At 37.7% G+C, this 15328-nt stretch overlaps 1 protein-coding gene across 1 annotated transcript in view; it reads right to left on the minus strand.

Moving 5' to 3' along the window:
* Positions 1 to 15328, minus strand: part of PKP4 (plakophilin 4) — a 257392-nt gene that overhangs the window by 37117 nt on the left and 204947 nt on the right. The window contains exons 9-11 of the mRNA XM_068969317.1: positions 13388 to 13611; positions 7103 to 7231; positions 5776 to 5989 (exon numbers count right to left, since the gene is read on the minus strand). Of these exons, the coding sequence (XP_068825418.1) occupies positions 5776 to 5989; positions 7103 to 7231; positions 13388 to 13611 (567 nt within the window). The remainder of the gene's footprint in view (positions 1 to 5775; positions 5990 to 7102; positions 7232 to 13387; positions 13612 to 15328) is intronic.

The raw sequence follows: 15328 nt of genomic DNA on the forward strand, positions 1-15328 counted from the left end.
TTGAGAAATGTGAATAAATTTTTCTTGTCTCCATAAATCTTAACCTACAAATAAATGTATAAATATAATACACATACACTGCCAAGTAACTATGCTCAATTTATTCTATGACTTGGTAGTTTCATATTAGGTAATGTTTATATACAAATCAAACTTGGGCTGACATATAGCATTTTGAAACTGGAAACTCAATTCTGTAAGTTCTCTGGTCCAGCTCCTTTCTATATTGTCATCTCAGTGACCTGTTTACACACTGGCTACTCCCATTCCAAAGCAAAGCCTACTTTTGCAAAAAATATTTCATAAGCAATCCATCCACACACCAGCATAAACTGTTACAGGTACAAGTACAGAGTTATAAAACAGTTGTTAATATTCCCTACCCTATAACTATGGCCAAAAAATACTTCTAAAATAGCCTAAAAGCTACTGGCAGCTGTTTCTAAGACAGAAATATCAGAGGTTGTTGCTAGTTTTATATTGGAACTGATACAATCTATTAGGGAAATAGCTTTTTGAATTGGGAAAACTCATATCCTCCTTTCAAGGTCAAGGTCCAAGTCTTAAAATATCTTGTGTTCTCAGCAACTTAGTACTCTTCCCAAATAGAAATGATGAAATATGTAGTAAAGCAGCTAAATTAGCACTCCCATCCAGAGTATGCACCAGGTAAATTAGCACATAAAAGCCCTTAGTAGTACAGTCTGGCTCTACTTCAAATAAATTTGATTTATTCTAAAATGAAAAAGAAATCACCAAACTTTCATGCACTTTACTTCTTGTTTATCACTAAATCATAACAAATTTCTTGAGCTCAGTTCAGGAAAGACACTGTAACAATTCCTCCCAAGGATAAAACCTCAGAAACAAAAAAGCTGCCAAGACTCCTTCTTCCTGTGAGAAATTATGACAGAAGAGAAAAAAGCTGCACATTATGGATGCTAAGGACCAAGCCATGATAAATCTGCCTAGTTAATCAAAAGAGAACCAGATCTAGTAGACGCTGTGTTTCCAAGGTCAGGTTGACCTTGGATTGCCCCTGGTCCCTCACACATCATTCGGGAGCCTGCACACATCATTCGGTAGCCTTGCTGGCTGCACAGGTATGTTACTGGGAGAAAATATTGAACATTCACATATATGTTCAAAGTGATGGGAAAGAAATATCATATGAGGAAAGAAAAAACTCATATACTGCAAATAACACCATCTTCTCTATGCCTCCTTAAGAGAGAGCTTAAGACAAATTTTTGGGTGTAATCACAGTGACTGTCCTAACTTCTTAAATGGGTATGTCTACAATCTTTTCTTCTTAATTCTATTTCTTGTTCTAATTTTCATTTCATACACACACACACAATACATAGTATGTAAATACAAATAAATTAGTTTTTTGGTGTGAGAGGGTTTGATGTTTTAAGAACATTTTATAAAGAAAAAGTACATACACCTAAATCAATATGTAATTTAGATGTGTTAAAGCATTAATATTCCAACTACATTAGGGCAAGCAATCCATTTCGGAGTTTAAGATTATACATAATGTGGATTCTACTTTTAGTACATAATTTTCATACTTTATCTGAATACAGGGTATTTACTTTGAACATTAATATCTTACAAGAAAGCTGATTCCCCTTAACTAAATATTAGATTCAAGATGGTTTATTATTAATATATTTCTAAGTGTGACTGAATAAGAGCTGACAGAACCTAAAGCTCTGATTTAACAGTGGAAGCCACTGGGGAATGGGTTTAATTTTGAAAAAAAATGTTGTTAAAATTTTTTAAGTTAACTATTTCAAGCATGAAAAATAGCAAAGCAAGTATAAACCAAACACCCAGATGTCTATTACCCCTAGTTTTGTTAAATGAAATTGAATTCTGAACAATATGGGCTTGAAATGGGTGGCTTAATAATGTGGCTTTTTTTTTTAATAGTAAAAACTACAGTACTGTACAACTGGTGGTTGGTCAAATCCATGGATGTAGAACTGTAGGTATGGAGGAACTACATATGTGGAGGGCTGACTGTAAGCTACACACAGAGTTTTGATTGCACAGGGGATCAGTGCCTCCAAACCCCAGGTTATCCAAGGATCAGCTGCATTAATATTTTATCTTATTTGTTTTAGATTTCTCTTTCTTTTTAAAGAAATGGAGCTGGATTTTACTCCCCAATCCCTTTTTCTCCACCTGAACCCTGTATATGTAACCAACTATCCTGAATCTTTTATCATTTTAATAAAAAAATTTACCTTTCCTGCATGTGTCTCTATCAAAAAATAAATTATAGCCTCAACCTGCATACTTTAACACTTACACTATAGTATCATATTGGGTTTATCATTCTGCAAACAGTTGTAGAGATTTCTCTGTTGCTACAGATAGTGCTAATGCACTTATTTTAACCCTTTTATGTAGTTTCTCAATGGCACCCCACTCCAGTACTCTTGCCTGGAAAATCCCACAGACAGAGGAGCCTGGTAGGCTGCAGTCCATGGGATAGCTAAGAGTCGGACACGACTGAGTGACTTTACTTTCACTTTTCACTTTAATGCACTGGAGAAGGAAATGGCAACCCACTCCAGTGTTCTTGCCTGAAGAATCCCAGGGGCGGGGGAGCCTGGTGGGCTGCCGTCTATGGGGTCGCACAGAGTCGGACACGACTGAAGCAACTTAGCAGCAGCAGCACGTAGTTTCGCTGTGTGAAGGTACTGCCATTTATTTAACCATTTCTCTACCAATGAATGCTCAGTGTTTCCCCCTGATATTCTATTATAAATAGTGCTGTCATTTATTCACCCTCCTGCAGAATGGTTTTTTCAGCTTGACCTCAAGACAAAGCATCACTGTTTCTCTGGGTTGCTCACTCCCTAAATTTGACAATTAAGCCCTGGCCATGAAATATTTCTCTCATTGCTCCCTCTTCTTCACTCCCCACTACCAGTGAATAGTACAAGCTATTATCTCTAGACTCCTAACCTCCTCACAGCCCTCTCAGGTGCCAGGCTCCTCTACTTTAAATCAATCCCCCACCCAACTGCCTGGTGGAAGAACTCATTTAAAAGCCCAATTGGAGAAGGAAATGGCAACCCATCCAGTGTTCTTGCCTGGAGAATCCCAGGGATGGGGGAGCCTGGTGGGCTGCCGTCTATGGGGTCGCACACGACTGAAGTAGCAGCAGCAGCAGCAGCAGCCATGTCATGCCCCCAAATCCCTCCCTCTGCATGGGGCACACAAGTTCCCCAAACCAGGCCTGTGTTTCTCTCTGGTCTTGTCTTCTTGCAGAATCCCCCTTCTGCTGATAGCTCTGCTCCTAGATGTCTGTCTCCGAGCCTCTGCCTGCAACTGGAAATATACCCTCTCTGTACCTGGCCAATGCCTCCTGAACCCTTGGGCCACCTTCGGTTTCACACTAACCAGAGAACTTCCCTACCCATCAGCTGTACTCGAGCGCAACCTCGACTGAGCTCAGCACTTGCACTTTTCACTGACATTCACAGAAAATCACTTGTGCTCCACTGGAATCGAAGTGCTACACGAGGGCAGGGACTTTTATTCATTTTACATCTCCAATTACCTGGTGAAGTGTCTGAGATACTAATAGGCATTCAGACACTGGCTGAACTGAAGTGGCAGGTAGCCAATCCATTAAGTACAGTTTATTTTCATAACAAAGGAAACCAAATCTATTTAAAATGAGTAATTTCTTCAGCGATCAATGCAAAGAAATAGAGGAAAAGAACAGAATGGGAAAGACTAGAGATCTCTTCAAGAAAATTAAAGATACCAAGGGAACATTTCATGCAAAGATTGGCTAGATAAAGGACAGAAATGGTATGGACCTAACAGAAGCAGAAGATATTACGAAGAGATGGCAAGAATACACAGAAGAACTGTACAAAAAGGATCTTCATGACCTGGATAATCACGATGGTGTGATCATTCATCTAGAGCCAGACATCCTGGAATGTGAAGTCAAGTGGGCCTTAGAAAGCATCACTATGAACAAAGCTAGTGGAGGTGATAGAATTCCGGTTGAGCTATTTCAAATCCTGACAGATGATACTGTGAAAGTGCTGCACTCAATATGCCAGCAAATTTGGAAAACTCAGCAGTAGCCACAGGACTGGAAAAGGTCAGTTTTCATTCCAATCCCAAAGAAAGGGAATGCCAAAGAATGCTCAAACTACTGCACAATTACACTCATCTCACATGCTAGTAAAGTAATGCTCAAAATTCTCCAAGCCAGGCTTCAGCAATACATGAACCGTGAACTTCCTGATGTTCAAGCTGGTTTTCGAAAAGGCAGAAGAACCAGAGATCAAAATGTCAACATCCACTGGATCATGGAAAAAGCAAGAGAGTTCCAGAAAAACATCTATTTCTGCATTATTGACTATGCCAAAGCCTTTGACTGTGTGGATCACAATAAACTGTGGAAAATTCTGAAAGAGATGGGAATACCAGACCACTTAACCTGCCTCTTGAAAAATCTGTATGCAGGCCAGGAAGCAACAGTTAGAACTGGACATGGAACAACAGACTGGTTCCAAACAGGAAAAGGAGTACGTCAAGGCTGTATACTGTCACCCTGCTTATTTAACTTATATGTAGAGTACAACATGAGAAACGCTGGACTGGAAGAAACACAAGCTGGAATCAAGATTGCCAGGAGAAATATCTATCACCTCAGATATGCAGATGACACCACCCTTATGGCAGAAAGTGAAGAGGAACTAAAAAGTCTCTTGATGAAAGTGAAAGAGGAGAGCAAAAAAGTTGGCTTCAACCTCAACATTCAGAAAACGAAGATCATGGCATCCGGTCCCATCACTTCATGGGAAATAGATGGAGAAACAGTGGAAACAGTGTCAGACTATTTTTTTGGGCTCCCAAATCACTGCAGATGCTGACTGCAGCCATGAAACTAAAAGACAGTTACTCCTTGGAAGAAAAGTTATGACCAACCTAGATAGCATATTCAAAGCAGAGACATTACTTTGCCGACTAAGGTCCATCTAGTCAAGGCTATGGTTTTTCCTGTGGTCATGTATGGATGTGAGAGTTGGACTGTGAAGAAGACTGAGCGCTGAAGAATTGATTCTTTTGAACTGTGGTGTTGGAGAAGACTCTTGAGAATCCCTTGGACTGCAAGGAGATCCAACCAGTCCATTCTGAAGGAGATCAGCCCTGGGATTTCTTTGGAAGGAATGATGCTAAAACTGAAGCTCCAGTACTTTGGCCACCTCATGCGAAGAGTTGACTCATTGGAAAAGACTCTGAGGCTGGGAGGGATTGGGGGCAGTAGGAGAAGGGGATGACCAAGGATGAGATGCCTGGATGGCATCACTGACTCGACTGACATGAGTCTGAGTGAACTTCGGGAGTTGGTGATGGACAGGGAGGCCTGGCGTGCTGTGATTCATGGGGTCACAAAGAGTCGGACACGACTGAGTGACTGAACTGAACTGAAGTGATCGAGTATGTAATGAAAAATAATGTATTCAACCCTTTGTGAACAAGACATGTGTTAGCTGATACTTGTTCACTAACGAGTACAATGAATGAGACTAGAAGAGACGACTCTAGCACTGCAAGTGCCTTCTGAATCATTAGAGTAACTTGTACGAGCCACTGTCACAGCTGTGAGCACTGTATCATCATCTGCTACCTAGACCTTCTAAAGTCCTTCACAATGCCACCATACACGGGCAGAGTCTAGACGGTTTTCAACACCTCCTTCAAGACAAGATCACATTTTGTACCCACCTGTGACCAGCTCCCTTACTTCTGCATCAATAGATTTTCTCAACAGTCGCAACAAGGCAGGTATTCCGCCAACATTCTTCATTGCTATTTTATTTTCATCTGTAGACTTTCCAAAAACAAGGTTTCGGAGGGCACCACAAGCATTCTTCTGAACTTCCAAAACTCGGTGGTCCAAAAGGTCAACCAGATGCTTGATTCCCCCTAACCTACACACCTAGAATGAAAAATATTAAGTAACAGGCCTAAGTGACATGTGGTCAATCAGAGGGCAAACAAAAGACAATTATGGAAAGATCACAGAAAACAGATAACTTCAGATCATTTCAAAAGGGTACTTTTTATTCCAAGAAACGTGCTTTATAAATTTTAAGGACACTCTCTAAGATGGAGCTCTTTGCACAGGTTCATGGCTTAAAGAAGGGAAGGGAGACTCTCGGTGGATTAAGGGCCACCTGCAGGTAGCACAGTCACACATCAACCTCTGAACATACACAGGGATCACGCTGTTGTTTCTGAGTGAAATGCACAAATACACAAGCACAACAAAGTTACACAGGGTTGAATTTCTTCAACAGGAGGGGAGTTTTGACCGAAGTCATTGGCTTTCTAGAATTGTCTCTGGGTGACTCTCCTCTTCTAAATGTTCTTCCTATTTGTCACGTCATTCGTATATTATATGAATATTTGGGGGTTTTATCTACAGCATCCACCTTTAGGTCTGTAACTGTGTGTTGTTCTAAATTTTAAGGGATGAAAAAAACAAATGCTGCATGACACTGCAGGGGGAAAAATGGCTTAAAAAGGTGAAATCCAGCCAAAACCAGTGACTCACTATTTTCAATAAAAGCCCAAAATGCTTAAAATCTGAAATAAAATATTCATATATATTCAGAATTAGTAATGGCTATAAATCCTTTACTTAATTACGTGCTGGCACCAATCTTGACCAGAGTCTCATAAAATACGTGAGCTCTCAAATACATATTATAATTTGTATCTAACAGATTTACGGAAAATACTTTTAAAACTGCAGGTTAAATTGATTTTGCTTCATGTTTTATAAATAAGGTAATGAGTGGACACATGATTTGAAAAAGCTAAATGTACTTCCAGAAATATCCCCATTGCAGCTTTTCCCAAGAAATATTGAAATGCACAGTTGAAAAGTAAAAGAGTAACTGGTCTCAAAACATCTCTTTTAAAGGGCCTCTAGACGCACTGGGCCGTTTCTCAAGCACGCAAGCACGCAGCTGCTAAATAGAGAGGTACTGGCCCCCCTCCCCGTTCCCGCCTGCGGTCATGGGCATCCCAGGCCCTGGTCCTGCACCTCCATCTTCACTTTGTTGTCACCAAAGCACAGGTGCTGCAGGTAGGCCGCTGCGTTCGCCTGAACTGACGGGAACTGGTGTTGCAGCATGTGAATGACTTCAGGCAACTCAGGGTCACGCCAGGCAAACTCCCTGCCAGAGAAAAACATGGCTTCAGAAAGGGCGGCCCGGGGTCTACCATAAACTGAACAAAACATCTGTCAAAAGAAAAGAGTGGAGAGCACAATAGGACGTTACCAAAGTCCTAAGAAATAAAAATTTAAAAATATACAGAAGTACTATTTTTCCACTGATGAACATATCACAGATACTTATGATCTTAAAGAAATCATGATGCACAGAAAGAATCAGGGGCACAAAGGAGGTTCTTCATATGAGTTACTTTTCCACTTTTGTTTTCCTTCTCCCGATTCTAATTTTATGCCTTTCTGCCTCTGCAAGAAATTTGCAGGTGCGAGTGCAAGTGCACTTCAGCTAGCTGAGAAGATGTCACGTCTGGGGAGGGAGGAAGAAGCCTAGTGGAAATACCACATGCCTGCTGGTTTATAAGAAATTTAGTATATATGGTTGCTCTTGATTATAATAAACATAAAACATGATAAAATTTTTTTCCAGTAATCCTATATCCAGAGAAAACCACTGTTTATGTTTCCTGTTGGTCTTTTTTCAACATACCAAGTGTACAGAATTGTTAAAAACTGTATTATTATTAAGGAGCATGTACTATTTCCTGAGCACCTATTCTGTGCCAGGCACTATTCCAGGCATTTTATTTATGTTAATGCATTTATACTTAAAGCAGTCTTTCACATTTGGAGGCTGAAGCAGAAGTGCTAAGCGACTTGCCTAAAGACACCAAGCTAGTCAACAGCCGAGCAACATTTGAATCCAGGCATCAGCTTTCAGGTGGGCTTTCCTGATGGCTCAGCAGTAAAGAATCTGCCTGCAGTGCAGGAGATGAGAGTTCAATCCCTGGATTGGGAAGATCTCTTGGAGAAGCAAACGGCAACCCACTCCAGTATTCTTGCCTGGAGAATCCCATGGCAGTCTACGGGGTTGCGAAGAGTCAGACACGACAGAGCAAGCAAGTGATCAACTTTCAGAGTCTGTGCCCTCAGCCCTGTACTAACCCCTTCCTTGTATAATAAGTATACAATCATACTAAATATACATATACATTTTCACACCATTTTTTAAAAAAAGATAATACTCTATTGTCAGAATTTTCTGATGCCGTTTAAACGGCTCATTATTTGGTATCCTTGTTAAATGTGATTTTATGCTTATGTTGCATAAAGATAAGTTTCTTACAAATGATTCAAAAAGCAACACATTTGCAAACTTTGATAATAGGATGGAGTAAACTGTTACAAACTGGTTCATCCTCTTCAAAGGGGCAGGTCATTTCATACCTGCACACACACATTCATACCACCCATCAGTGAATTCCTACCACAAGTGCCACAGTAAGTGCTGGAGATACAAACATTGAGTGAGACATGATTTCATGTACAGGGTCATGAATGCCAAGCGAAAAAAGCTTAGTCTTAATACTCTAACATGAACTGTTACTGAGTTTATCTGTGTCAGATATTATGTCAAGAGCTTTACAGACATGATCTCACTTAGCTTGACTGTTGCCCCATGAGGTAGGCACTATCAAACAACATTAATATAGACAGACAAGCCACCTGGCACTAGTAATTAAGAGGTGGAGTTCAGTGGTTCATGTGTTGTTCTCCCACACAGGGAAAGTTACCTGGTGGAGGTTTTGAAGCAGAAGAGTGACAGAATGCAATATGGTCACATTTATAAGGAAGATAACTCTGGTGGCCAAGTAGAGAATATACTAGAATCAGGAAAAACTGGTGGCAAGGAGACTACCCACCATACCCACATTTGCCCAAAATAAAACAGGACCATCCTTGATTTTTCTCTTCCTTTTATCTTTCTCATCCAATCCACCTACAAACTCTATTAACTATCTCCAAAATATTTAATATAAATCCAACTCTTTCCATCTTGGCTGAACCAATAACATGCCACCTGGGCTCACTGTCCTTCAAATATCACCCCTCCTTCGTCTATTCTTTGCACAGCAGCCAGACAACCTACTTACTGAAAACTTAAGTCAAGGATGAGATGGAGATTTCCAGTTTGGGGGATAGACAGGCACTAAGAAAACCACAAATACTGAGAGAGAGGATAACACAACAGAAAAAGCACAGAATTTGGAGCTAGACTGCCTATGTTTAAGTCCAAGGTCTTTCAATTATGATGTGATTTTGAAAACCATTTATTTAGAACTCCAGTTTTCCCATCTGTAAAATAGGAACAATAAAACTATTATTTCTAACTTCTTCTTAGGCTGGTTGTGATGACTAAATTGTGGTGATATATATTAAAGTATTTTACATACTTAGAATTAGGATATATATTTCACTAACATTCATCAGCCCTGAAAAATGAACTATATATACTAAGTAGGGGCAGTCTCTGTAAAAGGCAGATTTTCACTTATGCATTGAAACTATGTTAACTGTTTCTAATGGAAATCTGTCTACAGCTTACTATATAAATCTACAAGGTAATTAGCGGAGCGCAAGGAGTGTGATTCAATCTTTCCTTGAAGACTCAATCATTATGAATATACATTCTGTCCTCTTTAAATGGTCAAGATTTCCTAGTGTCCCTGGGTGTCACTAAGGCGAGACAACACAAAGGTTGGGCTCCAGCTGGAGATGGGGAGTTAGGCTCAGCTGGCATCAACTCCAAACTTGATTTTCAGCAGAAATTTATCCTGGAAAGACTGCTATCAATTCATGGGCTGGCTGGATGGCAAGTTCATTTGGGCATGATGGTCTTAGTTAACTGAGGGGGAAAGACTGGAATCTGGAGGTGCTAAAGAGGTTAAAATTTGCAGGGCAGGATATTGGGGAGGAGAGGGCTATGCAGAGGAGATGCTGCAAGTCTGTGTATGGTCTGCTCACAAGTTGTTAGTTGAGCACTAGACTGTATATGTATATATGAGCACTGCATATATGCAGGTTTGGTGGAGAGCGGAATGAGAACCAAACACATACCAGGTGATGCTGGACTTCCAGCACAGTTACAGTGCAGACCTTACTGATCAACTCAGCATTTAGTCTCCATAAAGGCCATGTTTAGGAGTAACAACAGTGGCACAGAGTAAGGGCCATGTGCTAGGGAGTGAGACAAATCTAAAATAGATCTGTGCTAGTAAGGAACAGAATCAATTGTGAACGATCAAAGCACCTGTCAGTAATTTAGTTATTTGCCACAATAAAGCTTAGAACTCTAAGAGGAGACAACACAGAGTGCTAACAATGTGTCATCCACAACAACCAGGCTATAATTTAAAACTACAAGGCATAAGAAGAAACAAAAATGTGACTCTCAAAGATGAAAATAACAGAAACAGACTTACAGAAAACATAGATGTTGGAAAGATCAGAGGATTTTAAAATGCTTTTTATAAATACACTCAACGACATAATGCAAAAGATGTATTTAAGGAGTGAATAGATGGGGAATGTCATCAGAGACATGAAAACTATTAAAAAAAAAAGCCAAATTGTCTGAAAAAAATTTCACTGGATGGGCTTAACAACAGATTGGAGCCCAGGGGAGAAAAAAAAAAAAGCAAATCTGAAGAAGGATTAATAAAGTCTTATATGAAGAACACAGAGAAAAAAAGACTTTTTAAAAGTGAGCAGAACTTCAGTAACCTGTGAGATGGTGTTAAGTTATTCCAGGAGGAGAGAGTGAATTTTGGGCCAGAAAAAAATATTTACAGAAATAATAGTTAACTATGTCCCAACTTTGGTAAAATCACCAACACATAAAGAATTTCAGTGAACCCCAAACAGGTTAAATATAAGAAAAATATAACTAAGGCTTGTTAGAGTAAAACTGCTAAAGGTCAATAAAAAAGAGAAAAAATATGAAAGTCAGTCAGAGAAAAGATACATCATTCTAATGAGAAAAATAATGCAAATGTTGGTTGATTTTTGCATCAGAAAGTACAGAATCTGAAGATAATGAACAATGTCCTTTTTAAAGTACTGAAAATGAAAGCTTATTAATCCTGAATCTTATATCTAGCAAAAATATCCTTTAAAATTAGTAAATAAAAACACTTTCAGATAAGTTAAAGCCGAGAGAATGTGTTGCCAGCAGACATGTAACACAAGAAAAGCTAGAGAAAGTTCTTTGGGCTGAAGGGAAATGAGTTGAGATGGAAACTTGAATTTATAGGAAGATGTGCAGGAAACTATAAATAACTATGTAGACTATTCACAGTAAAAATAACAGTACCATATCATGGGCTTTACAATGTATGTAGAAGTAAAATATTTGACAATAGCATAAAGATCAAAGAGATGGTAAACGGAATTATGCTGGTGACTGTCAGAGCTGAAGCCCTCCTCAAAAAGAATAACATGAATTCTGTCTCACTGCCACTCTCCACAGTACTTTGTTCCTTCTTCCAGATGAATTATTTGTACCATTAATACATTTTGACTCTAAACTAGATCATTATTAAAAAAATTCATCCCTTATATATAGAAAACATCAATAATTTCTTTAGTCTTACAAGGAAACTGTCAGGCTAACTATGATGTGGCATTAATGACAAAGTAGGTATAGAAGTGAATAAAAATATTAAAGTTGTTATTTTTAAAACTGAAATTGATATGAGTTTTTACTTTGGTTTGAATATTCAAACTTTAAACTCACTTAGATTCCAGTTTTGACTAGAATAAATGCACCTATTATTATAAGATAATCATTTATTCATCTTACAAAATACATTATCAGTGAAGTTGCACATAATCAAAGCTAGCCACAATAATTTTATGCATCAGACTATGAAATTATCATACTATGAATAACTGAAGTGTATTACCAGACATGAAATCCTTGTTTATAATGAATCAGTTCAAAACAGAGGTCAAAACTTAAGTCTTCAGGAATGCATACTAAACTCAAAGCTCTAATCACACTTCACTGATTTTCTGGATAGCTATTCTTTTCAGGTTCAGCCAAGGTATGGTCTAAATTATCTACAATTCAAAACCCTTTAGAGAATTTCTGTATTATCAGAGTGCCCTACTCTGTTGTTCCAGTGAGGACTTCAAAAAAACAAAATCATGTAAAAAATTTTAATTTAATTATACTGGAGGTGCTATTAGACAAATTATTTTTAAAAATCCTTAAAATGACAGAATGGTGGCAAACAGGAATAGCTCAATCAAATGTACACATACACTGTAAAAAATTTTTAGGCAAAAGAGTGAATAGGTGGAGTGGTTTTAGTGGGGCAGTAGGCTTCCCACTCAGTTCAAAGTATATAAGGTTATTTTCTTTTAATAACCAAAGCTCTCTCATGCTTTAAATTCACATTCATTAGAATGAGCTGGTAGGCTGCTAAAAATGAATTGATAATTATAACAATCTTTCAGTGAAATAACTATTTGTGGGTGAAGAGAGAATGAAATCTTGCTAATATATGCCTTAAAATAACACTCAAGCTGCTTAAAATTTAGAAATAATATCACTCTTTCAGAAGTTAAAATTCTCTTATAGTTTCTAAAAATCTTCCTGAATATTTTAAATGACTTTCATTAAAGACATGAAGCTAGTTTTTCAAAATCAATCAAATACTAAATGACTCGTGCATATCTTAATAAAACACGTTTTCTACAAGACCAAATAAAAACAAGGAAATATATATTTTTTGCTTATGCAATATGAGAATTTCTTGTAAACTATTTTCCTCTAAATGGCAAAAAGCTTTTCAAAGGACCTAGTTGATAAAAGCACAACACAGCACTGACCAACGTGATTCAAAATATACATGACACTGGGACTTCCCAATATAAAACAACCTCATGCATTTTCTGAAGCCATCATCTAAAAAATCAGTCAAGATAAAAGGGTATAAAATTATCCTTTAAAATCTTTTGTGTAATTCAGACTAAGGCTATCTCAGGTAGTTGCCCTGGTAAGGTAGTTTGAAAAACGATGGATGCTGCAGATATTCACACAGACCTGTGCATTCTCTAACTTTATTATTAATGCACCAAAAGAAGGACACTATCTTTAAAGATTAACCTCAGTGACCTACAGTGCTGGAAAATATTAGAGATGAGAATTTACTGACACTATAATAGATAGGGCAACTTGGGAAAAAGAGAAAGAATGAAGGAACGGGCTGACTCCTGAGATAAGGTGGCATTCTGGAGACTCTTAACTAGTACTTGCCTGGGGTCTTTCTGAATGCTGTCTATTGACGGGGATCTCGTTGTGCCATCATCAGCCGGTGCTATGTGCTGAAGCCTGTTATAACTGCACTCCTGCACTCGGTACTGTACTGGCCTATAGGGCTCCGCATAGGTAGCTGTTGTGTTCAGAGCATAAGTATTTCTTTGGTATGTAAGGGTACTTCGTTGGCTGGACGTCCTTTGCAGATTTCCAACACCTACTAGAAAGTCAACATTTTAAAAAAGATTAGTATGTTCTCCACAAAGAAATACTTTTCAAAATAAAATGTTTTTAATTTTAAGAAGGGTTTTTAACAATTATATAAATTGCTTACTTTTAGATATTACCAATCTAGTTCATTAGTGGGAAAAAGGAACTGAAGTTTCTAATATAACACAAATATTATTATCAATTTTACTAGCAGGAAAGAGCAAAAATGAAACTATAAATCTGTTCCCATAGTAAGTCTTAATATATTTAAGACTCAGTAACAAAACTGCAAGTGAAAGAAAGGAAAATGATCTTAGAAATAAATAGGAAAATTTTATAACTTAATTTTAGCAATAGAAAACAAGCAAGATATTTTTTCAAACTTATAGATTATTGAAACCAATCTTTGGACATGTAGTGAATACTGGTTACTTATTTTGATGTTCATTTTATTTATAGATGTGTGATTTTGATAACACTGGGAAAAAAAAACTTTACAGGAAAGAAGACTGATAAATCAATCAAATTCTTTTAAAGCTACTACCTAAAATTACTGCCTGATGCCATGTGTAAGGTATTACATGTGTATTTAACATTTTTTCCCAAATTATTGCAATAGGTAGGTCTCCAACGATTGTTTATAATCTTCCTGCAATTAACATATTTTAATAACATTATTTATTTCTTAAACCTCACAAAAAATTCTTCAATGTGTAGACCAAAAGAGTGAAATATTTCTCCACTACATATATTAAAAATTGTCACATTCTCTTAGAAGAAAAATCCCACAGTGGACCCAACTGTCAGTTTTTGCAATAACCGTCTTTTCCCTCATGGTGGTCTGTGAGATACGGCTCTTAGAGTTGTGCCTTTAGGGTGTTATCATTGTTATCTAGAATTCATTTATGGGTATGTTAATAAATATATACTAATTTTTTTTTAAAGAAGAAATCTCTTTGAGAATCTATAAATTAGACCTGCAGCACACTCTGGCAGCTCCCGGGGTCACAGGCTCTAGTTTCTGCTCCGTCAGTGACTATGGTGTGGCACACATGAGGCCAGGGGTCCAAGAATGTGATTCACTGGCTTCCTGTGTTTCATTTTTGACTTAAACATTTTTTATTGAAGTATAGTTGATTTATAATGTATTGATTTCTGCTATGTGGCAAAGTGACTCCATTTCATATATATATACACATATATATAAATCCTTTTTCATATTCTTTTCCATTCTGGTTAATCACAGGATACTGAATATACCCTGTGCTGCACAGTAAGTCTTTGCTGTTCATTGATTCTACGTACACTAGTTTGCCTCTGCTAATCCCAAACTCAATCCTTCTCTCACTAGCTCCCTATTTTTATAACTGTCAGCACTGCATTCTGCCCTAGATTGAGTCCATCACATCCTATCACTTGAACATTCAGAAAAAATTCAGTATTAACAAAGAGTAATACCAAATATACTTGGGCCACATACGTGCCAAATCAAAGATGAGCCAATAGCTCACATAAGGATTTTCTCTAAAGATGCATTCCAGGCAACAAAAATTACAAAGAAATATTCCCCAAAAGGCTTTTCTTTCTGATATGCTTTGAACTCAAGGAGTCAGATTTATAGCTATTCAAACTTATTTGTGAACTAAAGTATAACTGTTTAGACTGAACTATGGTAAAAATATATTATTTATGATGTGAAAGTTGTTCAGTCATGTCTGACTCCTATG

The sequence above is a fragment of the Capricornis sumatraensis genome, chromosome 3 (genome assembly GCF_032405125.1).
Source record: "Capricornis sumatraensis isolate serow.1 chromosome 3, serow.2, whole genome shotgun sequence".
NCBI lineage: Eukaryota > Metazoa > Chordata > Mammalia > Artiodactyla > Bovidae > Capricornis > Capricornis sumatraensis.